General features: G+C 37.7%; 1 protein-coding gene across 2 annotated transcripts in view; it reads left to right on the top strand.

Annotated features, from left to right (window-relative positions):
• The window catches only part of tsnare1 (T-SNARE Domain Containing 1), a 107,624-nt gene that overhangs the window by 58,129 nt on the left and 28,833 nt on the right, over window positions 1-20,662 (top strand). For both annotated transcript variants that reach the window (XM_056762683.1, XM_056762682.1), the window contains exons 9-10: window positions 7,676-7,748; window positions 16,305-16,387. In XM_056762683.1, the coding sequence (XP_056618661.1) occupies window positions 7,676-7,748; window positions 16,305-16,387 (156 nt within the window). The remainder of the gene's footprint in view (window positions 1-7,675; window positions 7,749-16,304; window positions 16,388-20,662) is intronic.

Raw genomic sequence — 20,662 nt, 5'->3', positions numbered from 1 at the left:
GAAACTCCAAATACGCACTGCAGAAGAAGACCATAACACGTGTAGTTTTAGGAAATGCCTAAAGACATGGGCTGTGTCTGAAATCACCCGTTATACCCCAATTCACTATTCCCTACATTAGTTCACTTATATAGTTCACTTTAAGGAGCGGGTGAAAACGAATCAGTAAAAACGGTCATTTGGTGCATTGGAAATGCTCCGGATGCCATCTTCTGCCGAGACGCGGGAATTCCTTCAGCGTGAGCATAACAATAGATGGCTAGCAGCTAGCCATGAGTGTACATCAGTTGTACACTCGACATTATGATGCATCATGGGATTAAAAGAGTGCATTTAATAATGTCCACCATGAATTGGGACACCACTAAGAATGGATGTCCCCTCAAATAGTGCACTATATAGTAGGGTATAGCGGGCTATATCGGATACAGCCATGTTTTTATCACTGACCCTCAGGCCTCCTCAGGTATTTTCATGATAATAAAGTATATTTATAATGATCATGTTGGATGGGCGTTGCTTTTTTAAATGCATGTTAAGCGACTCAACCTCACACTGCTGGCATTTCCTACTGATCCCAAGCTACGCATCAATAAAATAATCGACACATAAGGATTAATCCACGGCTAGCCATGCATTAAAGAAAAATTATTTGCCAAGTTAAAGCTTTTATTGATGATTGCAGTGTCATTTTAGATAAAAACGACCGTTATTTTGTCAGTTCATTTCAAATGTAATCAAACTGACTGGAGCTACCCGTGAGTTAAAGGCTTTTAATGCACACCTTCCAGCCAATCAGAATCCAGTATTCAAACAGACCATGATATAACGTGCATTATCGCAGCCAGCTCGGATTCAGCTGGATTTAGTGGTAACCGCGGTTAACCGTGCACATGTCTAGTTCTATACTGCGTGTGTTCTTGCGTGTACTGTACTGTACATTTAAAGGCTAAGGTCACGCAATTGTTTTAATGCTCCATTGAAGTGTGTGATGTTGCTTTGGGCATGTACAGGGTCACACAAAGCATCACGTCACTATATGTTACTCAAAAAACATCAAGACACGTGACCAGGTGCTTTAGCTTGGTAATCTAAGACTGAGTTTGACTGACATCGGTGGCTGGTGTGCACTGTAGGTCAATATCAAAGTAAATATGTTTTTAACCAAAGAGCAGAGTTAATTGATGTTTTTCGTCCATCATAACCTCAGCACCTGTTCTTTAAAGGACACAAACCTTAACTTAACATAGAAAAGTGATTGTTATTTGAGATAGCAATGCTTTCAAAGATAATGCACAGCTATGTATAGTATGTTGTATAGGATTATTAAAGGACCACAAAAAGATTTGACTTAAAGTCGGTAGAGCTGAAATTTTGAAGCTGTGCGATTCTAATAGATTTTTAGTTGAATCTTTTTCTTATTTATCTTCAAAATGCAGTTACAGGAAACGTCTCTGCAGCACATTTCCCGATATAGCATTCACACGGGGTCGGTTGCAGTTTGACTAAGAGAAAAACTGGCATTTGGAAAGGTAGAACAGCTGTAGGCACTGTTCGGCTATCTGAGGAGACGTGCGGTAGACGGATGGATGACTAGAGTAATGACAAACGCTTCGAGCGTAGGATGACTAACACACAAGCAGCATATGAATCTCATATAGAATTTAAAAAATGCATCGATGTGGCAGTAAACTAAACAGAGGTGCTTGAGATTGCCATTTGGCACTACTCAGCCTTCATCTCAAAGTCACGTCAAACGCACTCACAGAATAAAAGCACAATTTATTATATTCACTGAATTTGAAGTCAGTTTATTTGTTCTTTTGCCTAAGGTCACCAGGGTAAGTTGTCACATTTATACAATGTTGTAATTTTACACATTTGAATATTTGTTGTGTAATTTATCTGCAAGTGGATCAAAAGAACTGAATAAATGCTGGTTTATTTATTTTTATGATGATATCGTCACAAATTGAATATAAGGGCAATAAAAAGCAATAATAATCATAATTTACTAACACTCTTGTCATATCAAGCCTGTATCACTTACTTTCTTCTGCGGAACACACGGGAAGATATTTTGAAGAATGTTGGCCACAAAAAACTGTCGATCCCCGTTGACTTGCTCTGGTTTTTATGTCCTTCCAATAGAAGTCAAAATGGACCGACATTTTTCGGTCAACAGCGTTCTTCAAAATATCTTATGTGTTTTGTAAGTCATACAGGTTTAAAATGACGAAAGGGTGAGGCATTTTTGGGGAACTATCCCTTATAGGCCTGTACTGAAAATATCTTTGGTGAATTGGCATTATAAATGTGACAACTTACCCCAGTCTCCCTTTGCAAAAAAAAACACAAAATGAGGCTCTCGATGGTTTATCGAGATCCATCTGTGGTTACACATTTAATTAAACCTGTGTGATTATCTCTCTCAAAAGCTCATTTCACCTCCTCCATTGCCCTGTTGCAATCCACACAGGGAGTCCCCTTTAAAGTGATCATTTCTCTTCTCGAAAACTCGTCTGTCTTTTAAACCGTGACGTTCGTTGATACGGAAGTACCCGTGATGATTTATGACACCGCCATTATCAGATATTCCACCGCCTCACCTCGTTTGTGACTATCGACCGTGTCTTATCTCACCTGTTTCTTTCTCTCTACTACAGCTCCTTCGCTCACTTATTTCTGATGGTCAGATCTCTCGCAGATGATTGTCTACCGGTGTGACTGAACGCTCCTTTTCGCAGGCTATCATGAAGCTATCAGCCACCAGCTGACCGCTCTGCCTCTATCATACGCAGTTCAAGTGATACTTTCTAACGTGCTCTGGAGTCACACACACCCAGCTGGCGGCTTCTGAATATGGAGATTTCAGGTTGTTAGCCCTGGGGGAGCCTTGATACGTGCTGCGTTCAGTGAGAGAACTTGAAATCAGAAACACAGAGGGTAGTCAACTCGCATTATCTTCACCCGGTGTACCACGTCTGCATCATCCACAGCACATTTAAAGGCATAACAATTGTTCCTGGACCGTAAACATTGCATTGGTGTTAACAGCTTTAATGTTATCATCTGTATGCAAGACAGTTTTATGTTGTTTTTATTTGTATTAACTGTTTTTTTTCTTTTTTTGGTTCCCAGAATTCTTTGCATGAGGTTGTTATTTAATAGGTCTGTTTTTGTAAAGACTTTGAACAAACTATTGCCACTGAATGACGTAAATTGTGGAGCAGTTGTGATATTGGTGTAACACAAGAGGGCTCTCTTTTGACTTCATAGATATGAACGAAGACATAGCCGAACTACATACAATGTCTTCTATATATTGTCCTTTTTGTCCAAAGTGGACGCAACTGCACACATACCTCAGGTGCCGTATGGAAGTTCGTCAGTTCATCAGTTCGTCTCTATTCCCTCTCCTCCTTATACATTCTCACAGCTTTCTTGTCTTGGACCGTCTGATGGTTTACAGTCGCTCTCACATTTAGCCCTGTCACTGACAGCTCCTGCAAACCGTCCTGGCTTGTTGTATTCATAGATGTGCCAATCATCTTCTGTTTGGAAGTGTGTTTTTTTTTTCGTGACTTCTGTAGCTTTATCGGTACTCACATTTAATTGTGTAGCTCCAACTCCTGCCGTCTGATCCTGTGAAGCTTGTGTGTGTGTCGGAGTCAGCAGACGTCTGACATTTTGTATCTAATAAAACAAAGAAAGACCCTTTGTCTTCACTCAACCCTGTGTTTGTGCTCTCTCTCTCTCTCTCTTTATATATTTGTCTCGATCCTTCTGTTAAATAAACAGGATCACAGCACATGGAAAAAGAGAAGCTATCTGATCAGACACTGTGATTGGGTCTTTCTGCTGATGTTCATTATTCATATAGTGATCTAGTTATTGAGGATGTATTTTAAATTAATCAACAATCATATGGAACATTAAATGTACGCACATTTTTGTTTGAAATCGTATATACAATATTAGAGTTACAGAGCATTGGTGTTGTGCATCTCCAAGTTTTACCCTTATATGGGTTATGCACGTGGATGTGAGGCAATGTTCAGTACAGAATTTAGGTTAACATACTTTTATGAGCAAAAGTTAAAAAGTGTTTAAAAAATGTTCTTGTTTTTCTTGTACACTTCGCTATTTTACTGATTTCTCTGGGAATTTAAAGGGACAGTTCACTCAAAAAAGAAATTGCCGTCATCATTTACTCACCATCAAGTTGTTTCAAATCTGTTTACATGTCTTCACTCTGATGAACACAGATAAATATATTTGGAAGTATGCTCGTATCCAGACAGTTCTTGGCCACCATTGTAGTTGGAAATATTACAATGGTAGTCAAAAGTGCCCCAGAAGTGTTTGCTTTCGTACATAATTTAAAACATCTGCTTTTGGTATTTTTATGCTTTTTGTACTTTTAGCTTTTTATACTTTTAGCTTTTATGCTGTCCGTAGCTAGAATCAGCTCCCAGAAGAGATCAGATGTCCTAAAACATTATCAACATTTAAATTCAGACTCATCTTTTTAACTGTGCATTTACTGAATGAGTCTGGGCCTTGTCCGAATTTATATTTCATGTATAATCAGTATATTCTAAACTGTATTAATTAACATTAATTAATTAAAATAATTGTAAAGGTTTTTAAATTCCTTGTTTTATTGTTGTGATTATTTTAATGTTTTTATGTAAAGCACTTTGAATTCCCATTGTGTATGAAATGTGCTATATAAATAAACGACTGTTTCTCACGTGTCACTTACATGTTCAACATATTTTTTACTACTATGGTAGTCAATGGTGAAAGAACTGTGTGCTTATCTACATTCACGTAAATATCGTCTTTTGTGTTCAACCGAGCAACATTTTTTTTCCTACTATGGTCATAAGTTGTGGCCAAGAACCATTTGGTTACAAGGATTCTTCCAAATATCTTTCTCTGTGTTCATCAGAGCAAAGAAATGTATACAGATTTAGAACAACCTGAGTGTGAAAAAAATAAAGACAGAACTTTCTTTTTGGGGTGCACTGTTCCTTTAAATATTTAAAAGATCCCTCTGCTTCATGACTGTATCTCATATTGTCCAAAGTATCCTCTAAGTAGCATTGGTCATCTGTGAAGCCACCTCCTGTGCTCAAAGTCTCAGGTGCCAGACAGTGAATTTGGGGTCATAAGGGAACATTAGGGCACTATATGTGCCTCTCATGACCTTTAAAATGATATAATCTAGCCCCTGGTCAGAGGGGCGCAGTGTGTTCTCATGTTATTGCCTTTCTTGTTTAGATATAAATGAACACAAACAAGTTTATTTAACTAAATATAAAGGCCCTATTTTTGTTTTTATGTCATCCTAAAATTTTAAATGCAGTGTTTGCTTAACTTTTACATTTATAATATATTTACAGTTGACCTTAAATTGGAAAGTGTGGAGAATACATTTTACAGATAAGGCTGCAAATTATTTTGTCTGGAAGTTAGAGAACGGGAAAGTTTGTTTAGGTCACTGAGGTAATTTCTTAATATTTCATCAGACTTCCCCCCCCCCCCACATACCTCAGTATGCTCAATTGTGTTTGGCGGTTATGACTTGGGCTTTGATTTATTCTGGATTGAACGCCTGTTAGCTACAAACCCAATTCTCTAAGGGGATGCCGTCCACCGAGAGTCATTTCTAACCAATACAGTACATGTACTCTCTGCATGATTGTTCTGACTTGATGTCCATGCTGTTTTTTTTCTTTAACTTCATCCCTGATTAATAATCAAGCATAAAGACACTATACATCTTTTTCGTGCGGACCTAAATGTAAATTGCTGGTCAAAATAAATATGTTGCTTTTTGATGGTGCTGACAGCCATGGTGAGAAATGCAGAAGGTCTTTGGTAATGTAGGGTTTGCTAGGGGCCATTTTGGCTCCGGTCGGACAGTTTGTGCCAGGAGCCAGGATGGCTGCCAGTTTCCCAAACAATTGCAGACACCTGTGATGAATGGCTCAATGGTTTCGGCTCCACCGACCCAGCTGCACTTGCATGGGTTTGTGTACGGACAAAATAGGCCTGTGAGGGGAAGATAGACTGAGGGTTTTGAAGCCTTCGTGTTGCTTCAGGCCTGGGTAGAGGGAATAGACTTTGGACGTAAAACTGCTCAAGAAAAGGTGGAGATTTGGTTTTAACATAGTTGTACTTCATGTTTTTTTTTTTTATATGTTTTACGACTGTCAAAATGTTTTTCATCTAGTGGCCACACCTCCTTTTGAAACTAGAACATTTTGGGGTATATTGTATTTGCATTAAAGCATTTTGATTTTATCCAGAGCAAATTACAAGAAAAAGGATACGTACGGCGATACAAACTAGGGTGGCCTCAAGCTTGACCCCCTGTTTTTTCTTATTTATTAGCGAGTGCTATAAGTTGTGAATGGAAGAGCGAGGCTTCGTGAAACAATGAAAAAGTTGAATCAAATGTGCTGTATCATGTTAAGGCTTCAAAACATTCCTTAAACATTCCATTAGTATCCTTAAAGCGGGCGTAACACACAGGGTTTCTGCCAATCTCATATTAATCTTGAGTACCTATAGAGTAGTATTGCATACTTCGTATCTTCGAAGAGTATTTAGTTTCATCACATTTATAAAAGATAGATGAAGCTTTACGATTGTTTCTGAAAACATACAGCGTGTGCGGGGGGGAGGGGTAGGCTGAACTAAAGCACTTTGTCAACTAATCACAGACATCAGTTTCACTCACCGCATGCGGTTCATGTCTGGCAACTTTTAGCGCTGGGTCGGCTCCATATATCAGTTTCAAAGTATCTCCAAATCCAGCGTTATATCAACAGTTTATATAACATTCATCACCCAAATGCAGTGAACAAACAAATACCTGAACTTCGCATACGTATAGTCTCTCTATCCTGAACACAAGTGAAAGTAACGTCTGTGCATGCTCCTTCTCCTGGTCTCCTGTGGCCGTGCAGCGTACTTTTCCGGGAGAATTGTCCAATAAGGAAAACATTTTTTTTTTCGAAACCGTTTTATATGTTCGAAAAAAAGTTTCCGACACCGGCACGAAATGTTGTCCAGTTTTGAAACGTTTCGAAACAGTAATGACATAACGAAGCCTCGTTTAATAAAAATCACATGACTTAGCCAGTTTGATCCACGCTTCGAAGAACTGATTCGATATAAGGGCTGTATAAATATAAAATAAAACTAATAAACTTTTATTTATAATTTAAATTATTGGTTAATATTAATTAATCTATTTAGATATTTCCTAAATATTTAGACAAGTATGTGTATGTTTTGTCTTTATAAATACAAAATTAATATGCAGAGTATACACATATATAATATTTTGCCATAAACCTTTATTCTGGATGCGATAAATCGTTTGACAGCCCTATTCGATACAAAAGATTCAATACGAGTTTCGAAGCTACATGAAGCCTGTTTGGAAAGTGCCCATCACTAGTTATAAGGTATTAAAGACTGTTTATATGCGAGAACGTCTGATCAATGTTCATTAAGAACCATTCCTGTTCTATCGTTCTGCTCGTTATTTCTTTCAAGTAATGCATGAGAGTACATCGAAGATGTAACCTCTTCAGAACACCTTGAAGCTTGTATGACTCATCGGCGAGCTTTAACCTCTGGTTTGTTTTTGCAGAGAGACATGCTGGACGTCAATCAGATTATGAAGGATTTGGCCAGCATGGTGCATGAACAAGGAGACACCATAGGTGAGATCTTATTTGTGTGTGTGTTTGGGACTGTTTTTCAAGTTAAGAGTCTATATTGACTCAACCTTGTTTGTCTGGCCTTTTATTGATAATCACTTCTCCCCTCCATATCCATCCCGTAATCCCCTGCTGTGACACCAGCCTCACTGGCTCAATACGTAACAGATTGAGTGTTTGTCTCTCCAGCACTGGCCACTATCGAGGAGATCAGAGATCTGTGTGAAAAGATTGAAGTAGAAAGCAGATTCAACAAGTATATGTATCAGGAAGTTTCAAGACGTATGCTTTTCATACATTACCCCAGAACCATATTACGCTGGTGTTAAAAGTAATTTTCAACAGTTTGGTAGTAAATGAGGGTGCCAACGACCACATTCTTTAAAGGGATAGTTCACTCAAAATTGAAAATTCTGTCATCGTTTGCTCACCCTCTTGTCATTTCAAACAAGTATGACTTTCTTTTTTCTGCAGAACACAAAAGAAGATATTTTGAAGAATGGGAACCGCTGCGGTTCAGTTACCAACATTCTTCCAAATAACTTCCCTCGTGTTCTGCAAAAGAAAGAAAATCATCAAAATGATAAGAGGGTGAGTAGACGATAACAGAATATACATTTTTGGGTGAACTATACACAGGGTGGGCTGGGAACAAAATCTTTGGCCCTGGATTATTCGGCCGACATCGGCCCTCCTCCAATTCTTTTGACGGGGGGGTTTGTCTGTAACGTGTGGATTGCGTTACTTGCTTATGCCGTTTCATGCATTCGCATTTACAATAAGTCCAACAGTCCGGCCCTGTTCACTCCGTAGGCTGATATTGAGAAAATTGCCTTTGAAGTTGTTAATCTGAGGCCCTATAGCAGGCCATCCACTCACAAAAAGAACGTTTTTATACATTTACGGTAGGAAATTTATAAAATATCTTCATGGAACATGATCTTTACCTAATATCCTAATTATTTGGGGCAAAAAAATCAGTAATTTTTACCCCACAATGTATTTTTAACGATTACTAAAAATATTCCCGTGCTAGTTAAGATTTGTTTTGTTGTCCAGGGTCACATATGTGTGATAAAGAACATAAAAGATTTTACAGTACAGCTGAGTGTGACATATTGCACATGATTACCTTATAGTCATGGCGTCCCTGTTGGATATCGCCGTTCTTATGCTAATTGGTAGCCATCCGACACCATGTCCTTTCGTCCGGCTCTTTTAATTAATCCTGTGTGTACTGTACATTCAGCAGAGCAGATGAGTGAAGATATTATTCCTTCAGGAGAGGTTAAAGATATACTTTGCCCATCTTTCATCCTAATTTAACACTCTCACGGTCACAGTACAACAGCAGCTCAAGGAGAAATGAGACAAAATGGTGGTGAAAAACAGAGGGAGACGAACTGGATATTGAAACTTTCCTCGTTTCAGCTTTAGTCCGCTTAACAAGGAAACGATGTCAGACACACTTAAGGTTATCACAAGTTATAACTAGCGAAACACTCAGAATCTAGTGGGAGACACGGTGAACAATAAACCACTCGATAGTGCCGTGCTGCCCTTTGGAAAACAATTTAGGATGCAGGTGGGCTGTTTTTTGTTTTTTGGGGGAGTCAGGGCCATTTTTTGCTCGTCTTATTAAGCCTCATGTATTGCAGTTTTTATATTGTTTCATTTATTTTGTTGTCATCTACCATGAGTTTTGTTTATAAAATTATTCATATACTCTGTTTTGAAGTCAATCATTTTTTAAGGTGGAAAGATCTTTGACGACACGTTGTTTGGGTCACATTGCAAGGCAGCATTACACACAGTATATCCCTTGTGGATAAAGCAATACCAGAATGCGTAGCAGTGATTTATGTTCAACCTTGAGAGATATCCGACAGAATTAAAAATAATTTCAACCACAAATGTTAGCATATAGCAGCATATTTTAATCTTTCTCTTTGAACACTCGTGTATTGAAAGATGCTATTCTTCATGTGGTCGCCATATGTTCCTGGAATGATGGGCTCCTTCAAATATACTTCCTCAATTGTCTGTCTATGTCTATGCGATATGCATACACCTCCATACGTGCATGCAAACATGCAAAATGTTTTCCTTCTACCATGGAAAACATTTGCATCCAGGTTTCGAAAATTCTTCCTCAAATCCTTTGGATCAAAGGTAGGCGGAAATGAAAGCCAGTTGTCTTTTGCTTTGGGAGTCCATTAGAGTTTAAAGAGTGTCTCTCAATGCTTGAAATAGAAGTGGCTAAATTGCTCTTTTCCATTGTTGCAGGGTGTGTGTTTATCAGGAGGTGGACGTGAATGAGGCTGTGTGGATGGTGGTGATTGGGGGGTGAGATAGGAGGATTGGCGCTTTTAGCACGGCTGTATGGAAGGACTTTGGTGAAAAAAGCCCGTATTCTGATGTGATGTCATGACACACACCTGAATGAAAAGAGTTGGGTTGTGCTGTTAGTGGTGTGACCATAAATACAATCAAAACATACAGTTTGTTTTGTTTCTCTGCATTTGTGAGGGTATCTCATAGACCTCCACTTTTTGTAGAGCAGCTTACTGTAATAATATTTACTGAACTCCCTAACCTAAGCCCCACACAAACTTGATTACATTTTTAGATTTTAATGATAACATAATTTAGATAATTTAATTGGGTGTGGACCACATAAATTGTCTATAAATTGTTGCCAACTTTTTTTTGAGAGACTGGCCTCCACTTCTATATCCTTGAAGTTTTGAGGATGGGAGCGACCAGGGAAATAAGTTCAAGTTCAAGTTTATATATATAGCGCTTTTCACAATGTAAATTGTTCCAAAGCAACTTTACAGCGGCAAACAGGAAAAACAGAAACGGTAAAACACAGCACAGTGCACAGTGTAATAATGAGCCAACATGCATCTTGAGTATTTATATAAGCTGATTCACTGTAAATGAGGACTATATCTACTGTAGATATAACACTTGTGCAATCCTTAAATACTAGGTTCCGAATATAAGTTTACATCAGTTTTATACTAAAACTTTTTAAGTTGTTTTAAAGGTGCTGTGTGTAATTTTTTGGAGGAACTATTGATAGAAATGCAATATAATAAATATGTCTTCAGAGGTGTTTAAAGACCTTTCATAATGAAGTGTGTTTTACAATCTTAGAATGAGATATTTCTGTCTACAAACACCGCGGGTCAACTTGCATGGAATTCGTCATGTTGTTTCGATAGCAAATACATTATCTCCTTTGCCAAACAAGCAAAAACGTCACTACATCTTAGTTCTGTGTCAGCCGCCGTAGCGCTTGCCAAATGAGCAGTGGAGTTAGCCGTTGGTTGCAATTCACAACCTCACCACTAGATGGCGCAAAATGTCATACACTGGACTTTTAAAACTGCAATCTATAGATTTTGCCTCTCTGTTGGCATCTCTGTTTAAAAATGCAATTGCTGGATGCTTTACGTTCTTATCTTTACTCGTGTTGATAAACAACTGACTGTTCTTGCAGAATCCCACTCGAGAGCTTAAATTGTAAATAATTATTTAAAGCTTAATGCTGCAAGGGTAAAGGGGTTGTTTTAACCATTGAATTTTATGCACTTGCTCAATGGCTGATTTGTGTTTATTTTTAACCCAAGAGGTTGCAGATTGCAGTCTTTTCATTTTTGGAGTGGCAATAGTTGAAGAACCAAGGCATTAATACTGAAATTTAATTTATTAAAGTTACCATCGATTTCTAAATAAATAAACATTTTGTATTTCCTAACTTCTTCTTACCCCCATTTGCAATGGTAAGATTATAATAATGATGCAAATTATTATAAAAATGATTAAATACATAGAAATTACCATTGTCTAAGATTTATTTGTATTGTGACAGTCCATTTGCTCATACAGCAGTAGCTCGTCTTCATTCTGCTGTTTTCATTTACTTCTTCAGCGGTGCTTAAAGGTGTCAGTGTACATAGTGCATCTATTAATTTCTTAAAGAGGTGATTTGATTTTGTGGCAAGGAATGCTAAATTGAGTTTCAAACTAATTGGGTGTTTGTTTTACGGCTTAGCTTTGTGGCTCCCTAATTGGTTCATTCTGTAATTATTTCTACCCTAATGTTTTCAGTAGCATTCAGCATTCACTGCTGTGTGTGTGTGTGTGTGTGTGTGTGTGTGTGTGTGTGTGTGTGGTGACCAACTGAGGACTCTCCAGATAAGGACTTGTCAGGCCGTTCATTTAGAGTCATTATAAAGCATGTCCCTGTTATTCTTAAATGAATTGAGGTTGTAGAGCCGGTTACAATTAAAATGCGACAATTATTTTATTATGTTTTCAGAGTCTTATTTGCTCATGTTTGGCAGTTGATAAGCCTACATTCTGCAGAGCAAGACTGCATATAAAAAGCTGAATTAAAAGAGGGAATCGGGGTCTGTGTTGCCATAGCCGGCGTGTGAATCATCTCAAAAGCACAAACAGTCCTAGCCTTTATGGACCCCAATGCAGCACACTCCATCTCCACAGCATGGCTGGAAATACATTGTAGTTAATGGTGCATTCTTCATCAAATTCCTAAATTCAAGAGATATTTTTGAGTAAATGGTCATAAAATGAATATGAATACAGATGAATCAGAACATTACTGTAGCTGTGTTCCAAATCGAGGTAGTCATTTAGACATCATACTATTTCTAAGCCAATCCCGAGCATTTAGAATTCTTTGTTTTGGCTGAAATGCAAGGCACTGTAACATCACAAACAGTATGTTCTTTATAAAGCAATATCAGAATGCATTGGACTGAAATTTATATTTATTTATGTTACTTTCTTTTGGCGTAACTTGATACGCATTTAATTTTTATCGTACTGTGTCTTCCTTAGATAAACATAAACAAAGTGATATGAAAAAGTAATCCATGTGATCCTGTAGACAGTTTCATCTTGACAACATAAATAAACCTTACTGCGCATTCGCACTTTTGTGACCCTCAACTGAACCTCAGGTACACATTCACGAACAATGGCTTGCCTGTAGATTATTTCTGATAACAATCAAAATAAACCGAGAAGAACCATTAAGTTAGGCCAAACTTGTATCTCCAATTTTAGACTGCGTATATTCAGACTGCGATGGAGTGAGCCGTTGGTTGCAATTCACAACCTCACCACTAGATGGAAATAAAATCTTCACATTGCTCCTTCAATAAGTTTGCAGAACTATCTGATATTATAAGGAATTCAGAATGTCTTTACAGCATAAATGAAACGACTCTTGTAAATGTTTGTGGTACAGAAGAAATGATAAATATTGATTATAATATAGATGATGTCTCTGTTTGATACACAATAAAAATGCTGAGTTTCTACACAAAATTGGGTCAAAGAAGAACAAACTCATGTTTGGGTAATTAATTACATAAGGGTGAGTTGTTTTATCCCATTGTTGGGTCAAATCTAAATCTTTCTGGATTAATTCAACCCAACTGTTCGATTCGTCCCTTTTTCACCCAACACTGAATTAATTGTATGTCATTCCCCTTCTATGTTTAATGGAACATTTCGCCCCCCAAAAAAATTAATTGCCTATATTTTACTCACCCTCAGTCCCAAGTTTATATAACTGTCTTCTCTTAGTGGATCACAATCTAAGTTATATTAAATAATATTCTGGCTCTTCCCAGCTTGGTAATGCAAAGGAGATCGAGTTTTTGAAGTTCCAAAAGCACAAATATCCATCATAAAAATAATACCTACGACTCCAGGGTTACATGCCCAGAGAAATACATGTCTCATGACACAAACGAAACATTTGTAAGCACGTAGGACCAAAGAATCTCATATTTTGAATCTCATTGGTTCTAGCGGTTACAAGACATGCGACAACCAATGAAATTCAAAAGATGAGATTCCTTGAGCATGCGGGCGTCCATTTTGAGTAGAACAGACGGCTTGAGGCTGAGTAAAATATAGGCAAATTTTCCTGTATTTCTACCTAGATTTGTGTGTTAAGTTGACTGTTTAGTAAAGACAGAAGATTTTTTGGTGTAGGTCGCTGGCGTAAAGACTAACAAGGTGGTGAATGACTTTCGAACGCACGCAAACTCTCTCAGATATTGCTTTGTGTTCGCTTTAGCGGATTGTTTGTTCCCATCTGTTTCACTGTTAACTTCATTCTCGCTGTTTTTCACTTTCGTGACTCAATTAATCATGTTAAAGCTCCTCTACCTGAGAAGAAGTCCGTGACCTTACAGAGAACATGATATAAAGAACCTGAAGGAAAAACTATGGAAGTGCAATACAACCGCTCCTACAGATTTAATTATACCAGCGAGCTATTGCACATCACCCAGCTCAGTTACTTTACAACTGAAACTTTACCAGTTTCTAGAAATAGAAAGAAACACAGAAAAGGTGAATGGTGGGCTGGAAGATTACACGATGATAGACACGTTTGAGCTTCAGTTAATCCTCGAAAAGGCCACCTATAAGAATAAACGCGTATAAATACAGAAAAATATATCACTTCACCTCCACAGGTTTCTTTCCAGTCTCTTGCCCCCCCAAATATATCCCGCCAGCAGCAAATCAAATCAAGGAAAGATAAACAAAACCTCATTAGTTCCTACAGCTAGACGGAGGTGAAGTCGACAGTGTTCCCCTCAACTGCGTCTGCCCTGCTTTAACCCCGTCGTGGCTCTCTCGCTTTCGTTCTGCTCTCCGGTGTGGCGAACCACACATTTGTTTTTTAATTGGGAAGGGAATTGACTTTGCATTTGAATCGATGTTCTGACTTGCTAGAATAAGTACATGTGCATTGGAACAAGACAACTCATTTGGATTATTCAAAGTTAATAATTGGCTGACTTTTCCCCCGAATCAAGAAAGCAAGGACATAGCCGAGCCTTTGTGAGCGTCTAGTTTATTAACATACAGTATGTGTGTTAATTATCAGCAGGGTCTCTTTTGTCGGTTCCTTTATAGTAAAACACTGGATCGTGTTGTCAAAGCTGTTTTCTCAATATAGGAGATGCCTAACAAATATTACCAGAACCTCTCTTGTTGCCTGGTTAGCCAATGGGCAAATGATATTCATTAAATGTTATATTTAAAGTGTGTTTCAGCAGTAGCATTGGAAATTGTATGCAATGCAAAAAAAGAAAATTCAGCCACTACACATCAACGTGTTGGTCTAATCCAGGGCTAGTCAGTCCTTATATTTTCCTCCAAACGGAGGTCCGGTCAATGTTTCTTTTTTGTATAAATAAATATTAATTAATTTAGCCCAGTTGGATATAAAAGATATCATTATATTCACACAGTGTGTATTGTAGGCTCTGTGGCTTTATAGGGGAATGCCCTTTAAAAGTCTGATGAATATTATTTGTAAATAAAAACAACTACTGGCAACATACAAACAACAAATGTAATGAACGCAAATGCTCTCATCATAAACAGAAAACAAATTAATTTAGTAAATTAGATTTTTCAATTTTCAATAACATTTTCCGAAGAGCGCGTGTGATGTGATTCTCTGTTGTGTAGATGCGCGGCTCAATTTAAACACCTGAAATAGTCAAATGTTTTAAATCAGGGGTCTTCAACCGGCTGTCCGCGGCCCATAGGGGGTCCCCGAGGAACTGCAAGGGGTCGCTAATTGACTTTTTGTAAAAAATGTAGAGCATAGGTACATAAATATAACAACCAATGTTCTCTTTAAGCTGCGCACGTGCGTGCCTGTGCAGACTCAGTGAAGCTCCCGCGCATTTCAATTTTAACATGCGTGCGTGCAGACAAAAACATCCATTCAGGCAGCAGAAGCAAGCAATGGAGGAAATGTTACATCTGCATCATAAAAACCGATAGAGTTAAAATCAGTGCATTCTCTTTCTCGCTTCCGATAAAAGTAAGCATGAAAGGAGTTGAGTGCAAATAAAGTGCATTCTCATATGTCTCTGAACTTCTGTTCAAATTTGTTAAAGCTGTAAACTTCAACTGTAAATGTTGAAGACCCCTGTTTTAATTGGTTTATTAGGCTGTGTCTCGGTCATGATGGAACGAAGCAAAGGTCCGGATCCGGAATTGAGGATGATTGACTTGTGCCTACATACCAGAGTGAAACACAAAAGCAGAAATGTATTTTTGAGATGTTTAAATTGCACAAGAAATAAACTACTACAGGTATAGAATAATCCAAGGGTGAATATTGGTTATATTAGGCCAAACTGTCTCCTGAAAGATGTCATTTTGCGGTGATGGCGATACAGGAGAGACCCACAATCTTGTTGTGTAGCTCCAGCTTTGGCAACACTGTGGGCTTTTTGCTGTCAGCGTGCTCTTATCCCATTATTCCTGAGAAAAACAACATGCATGAGAGAGTGTTGTGTTTGTGAAGATGTTTTGGTACAGGTTGTTCTTGGTCATTCTTCTTTGTGAATGTGTGTGTGAGTCACACATTCTCTTGTGATATTTAATGTTACGGGCACAGGGACAGAAACGCTGAAAGAACATTTTGATTGTATGAAACATTGAAACACAATGATAACTGTACTACCTGTTCTCGTTCCACAGACAGTATTGAAGACTACATTCAGACCACCTCGTCGCATGTGGAAACGGCCAATCAGGAGCTTGCGAAAGCCAGTCATCATCAGGTAGCTTTATATCCGATCACTCATAATTTATTGTGAGTTTTATTTACATCTTGTTGTTATTTAAAAAGAGTCTCTATTTGACAGTTTACGAAGCAGAGATTGTACCATGTTTATTTATCAGTTTCAGTCGACATCTTGCACAGGTTTTTATTTATGAGCCACTAAATTCGAAAATGATCCTTCAATCATTTACAGTAAATTTGCCATATCCATTTTCAAATGACTTTTCAGATGTTTTGTCCCAGTGAAGTATACGGGTCTAATGTCCTAGTGTTTATAAAAGTTATATATATATTTTTCTAAGACTTCATATTTTGAATGCTGATATTCAATAATGTCGGTAATTATGATCATTAAATATTGTTACTGTGGGCATTTCAAAATACACTGAATAATTCTAGATAACATTTGAGCTTAATTGTTTACATTTCTCTGTAATCACAGAAGCTTAATCTGTTAATAAATGAAAATTAACAATTCTCTTATTTATTGAGAGCTAGCAAAAACAAAACTTATGATAAGAAGAATATAATAGATATTAATTAAAATAAACGTTTTAACCATGCAAATATATTTTTAATGCAATCAATAATATAAATGCTACATTCCACCATTTGCATGCATGTGAAAGTGTCAGACATACGGAGATAGCAAACTGTGCTGTTTCTATAATGTGAGGCACTTTTCTATCATATAATAATAACTTCAGCGCATACAGTTCCTAACAAAGGTATTGTTAAGTTAGCAGCAGGGCGATTCATTAAATGATACACTGATTCTTCACAGAAGCAGTCTTTTTAGAATATATATCACTAGTAAATGCAACTAATACTGCGATAATAATAATGGTAAATCCTCGCAATTATCGTAATCTTGAGAAATTAATATCACGTGTCTATTCTAAAAACACACAAATTATTAGTGTTTCGTAAATACATTATCTCCTTTGGCAAAGAAGCAAAAACATCACAACATCTTTGTCTGTGTGAACCACCGTAGTACTTTGAAAGGGGTGAGACGTTGGTTGCAATTCGCAACCTCACTACTAGATGCCGCTTAATTTCATACAGTGGACCTTTAAAGAGAGAGTTCACATAGAAATACAATTCTGTCACTATTTACTCACCGCCTTGTTCTTCAGAAGTTTATTAGAAATTCAATTTTGTGTTCTGGAAAAAAAATACACCGTACAAGTTTATAACAACCTGAGACGGAGTAAATAATGAGCTCATTGAGTTTCATTTTTGGGTGAACTAATAATAACTTGAATGACCAGGAAATACCAGTCTTTTGTTTTCTAAGATTCTCAATATAAATCAGACAGGCTAATGGGTGCACACATTTCCTTCTGCTTGTTGTCAACCATTGTCACTGTATGCATCTCTTCATCTTGACACACGGGTTTCAGCTTGCGAAAGCAAACGAAAGTCCCCGGCGTGTGGTTTAGCATTCTGCTGTTGGCCGTAGTTTTTGCCCTCTCTTCCTCCTCCACTTACAACAGCGCAAGGGAGCAAATGAGTGAGTAGCAACAGCTTTCGGATTAATTGTCATTTCATTATCTCAAGGAGAGCTCAGCCGTGACCAAACTCACGCAGAGCAATTTAGCACTTCGCCAGTCTCGCTGCCGCCCACCCCGAGGTGGGACGGGGGGTGCGCGTCTGGCTTAGGGCACTACCCCGTTACCTTTTAAACATCTCCCATAAACCCACGCCGTTGAACATTACGCACGCGAGTCAATTAAAAATAGCAAGTCATTTCCATGGCCCAACATGTCAGTCCGTCGAAGGCTGGAAATAAATTTAATCTATAATCCATCAGGCCAAGAGCAGTTCCTGTGGAGGTTCTGTAAGTGACAAGAATGATGTTGTATCAGCCCCATCAGAGTTCAATGGACCACGAGGAAACATGATTGTTCATTACCATGCCGCGGCTCCAAACTCTAAACTCAAATGAACAGACAGTGAGGAGTTCACACCATAATACACAGACTCCAGACTTCAATTACCATTATTCATTTGCTCACTTCTTCCATTACAAGCCCATTTTGTGAAGTGAAGGAGGGAAAGTGCTTCACCAGCTACTCTTCAAAGCAAAGCTTTGTTAAGTCACTTCAATTTTGGGCTAAAGTGGTCAACTTTACTTTTTTAATTTCATTTTTTGTATGATCAGAACTTGGCTTTTATTTACACATATCCGGATGCATTTTGCTCAACACAGTTTGTCTTTTCGAGTTTTGTTCTTCTTCCAGGGACAGCAGTGGCACTCATAGCTCATTTGCATGTTGTGCTTTGAGACCGCCGCTGTCAAGAGCGTCAAAAATCGCTCTGGCCACCCTGCCAACAACGCTGTAGAAACATTCGTGGACGCTTTGATGTAGACCTCTGAGCAGATTCGTATGGAAGCATATTGGTAGCTATTTAAAAAAAAATTTAACTGCAATGACGTAGCCAGCCCTAAATCCATTTTCGAGTCCACATTGAATTTCCGACACCCAACGCATGTATGTGTGTAAACAAAAATGCAGCACCAAATGTTCAACCTGTTAATGTTAATGCATTTAGGGAAAGTAACATTTAATTGATCCTACAGTTCTGCTTCACTATCTTAAACATTTATAATCAATCCTGGGAATGCATTTTCATTTTCATTTTGCAACTTATAGGGCGTTAAAAATATCCCTTTAAATAACATATTAAACTTGGTGTAGGAACTGACAAATGTAATTAATACATTTCATTTTACACCTAAATTTGCACATAAAATGTATATTTTAATACACAGTTCTTATTGCCATATTGCGTATTGCATTTCAAATTGTAAATAGCTACCAATAAGTATCCATAGATTCATTGCTTTAACATGCCCTCTATATCAACCCTTCAATATGCTTCGAAATAAGGGTTGTTTGTCCAAATCTTAAATTCTGTTTAAATTGATTATTGCTTCGACAGCTTTTATGGTTTAGGAACATCTCTATCAATTCCTCTTTCTTTGCATTACCACTCCTCATGCTGAAACTTTGTCAGGTTTGTGTAATGTATGCAGAAAGGATCTGATCAGTGCTAAGACATGCTTTGATCAGGCACAGCAAAGCAAATCAATCATGCAGTGTAATTTAGAAAATGGTGATGAATGGAGTTAGCTGGGGGTGATGACTGTCACGTTGGCCTTTTTGTAATATTGGAGTTGAAGTGGAATTAATATGTATGGGAATAAGAGGATGCTGTAGCAAGTTTCAGCCATGTGCATAATGTTCAGTGGGTTCAAATGTGGCCTCTGTCCCTTTAAGGAAAGTCACTTTGGATGTTCACTTGGTGATATTTTCTATATACGGGCACAGTGCAGTACGTTTATAGCTACTTTAAACAGAAATGACTAAAAAAAAAGAAATTAAGATTCAGTTTACGGTTAGATTTAGTATAATTTGAATATAGTTTTTTATTTCATTTTTAAGCTGCAGGCCGTAAAATTTGCAACTACTTTTCAAACTACTGTTTCAAACAAACATTTAGGAGTATTTATGTATTTATATCTATGCGGTTTGAAGTTAATTTATATTAAACTGACATTTCTCACAAAATCGTACCAAGCTTGTGATTGAGAATCAGCTTTAAGAGTTTTGAACACTGTTTTTGTGCTTTCTTAATAACCAAGTTTTATGGTTACACTTACACAGTAAAATTGCCAGTGTTAAAAAATACACTCACAGTGTATATAATCCACACTCTCATGGTGCGTTCCCACCAGATGTGAATTAAGCATTCAGCAAAAGTGATAAACATGTTAAATCAATGCGCTTTGCCGAATGAGGCTGCACGAATTAAGCATTTCAGGAGAGCTGAAAAATCGGAACTGTGGCGAATATCCCGCTGCGTTAACCAATCAGGAGCTTGATCTGGTAGTGACGTGATAACGACGTGGAGGTGGAAATCCGAAACAACAATGAAGGACAAAATCATCGTCGCTGTATGTGGATACCGAACTTGTATGATAAGACGAACGAGTCTACGCTGTTTTTTTGGGTGTAACCCAACAAAGTTTCAGATTGCAACGTTGAAGATTTTACTAAATTTATACATTTTTCTTAACTATCTGTTTTGAGATCTGTTAAGTATAGCGTTAATCGATTCAATAAGTAACCCTGATTGTTCAATAACAAACACCTCTTCAACATTAAGAAGTTTAGAAACAAAAAACGAAACTCATTTGCTTATGTTCTCAGATCTATGTATGGTGAGAAGATCAAGGTGGAACTGTTAAAGCGCCCCTGTTCAT

Source organism: Triplophysa dalaica, chromosome 12 (genome assembly GCF_015846415.1).
Source record: "Triplophysa dalaica isolate WHDGS20190420 chromosome 12, ASM1584641v1, whole genome shotgun sequence".
Classification (NCBI taxonomy): domain Eukaryota; kingdom Metazoa; phylum Chordata; class Actinopteri; order Cypriniformes; family Nemacheilidae; genus Triplophysa; species Triplophysa dalaica.
The sequence above is the reverse complement of the archived record's forward strand: the minus strand, read 5'-3'. Positions and strand labels throughout refer to the sequence as shown.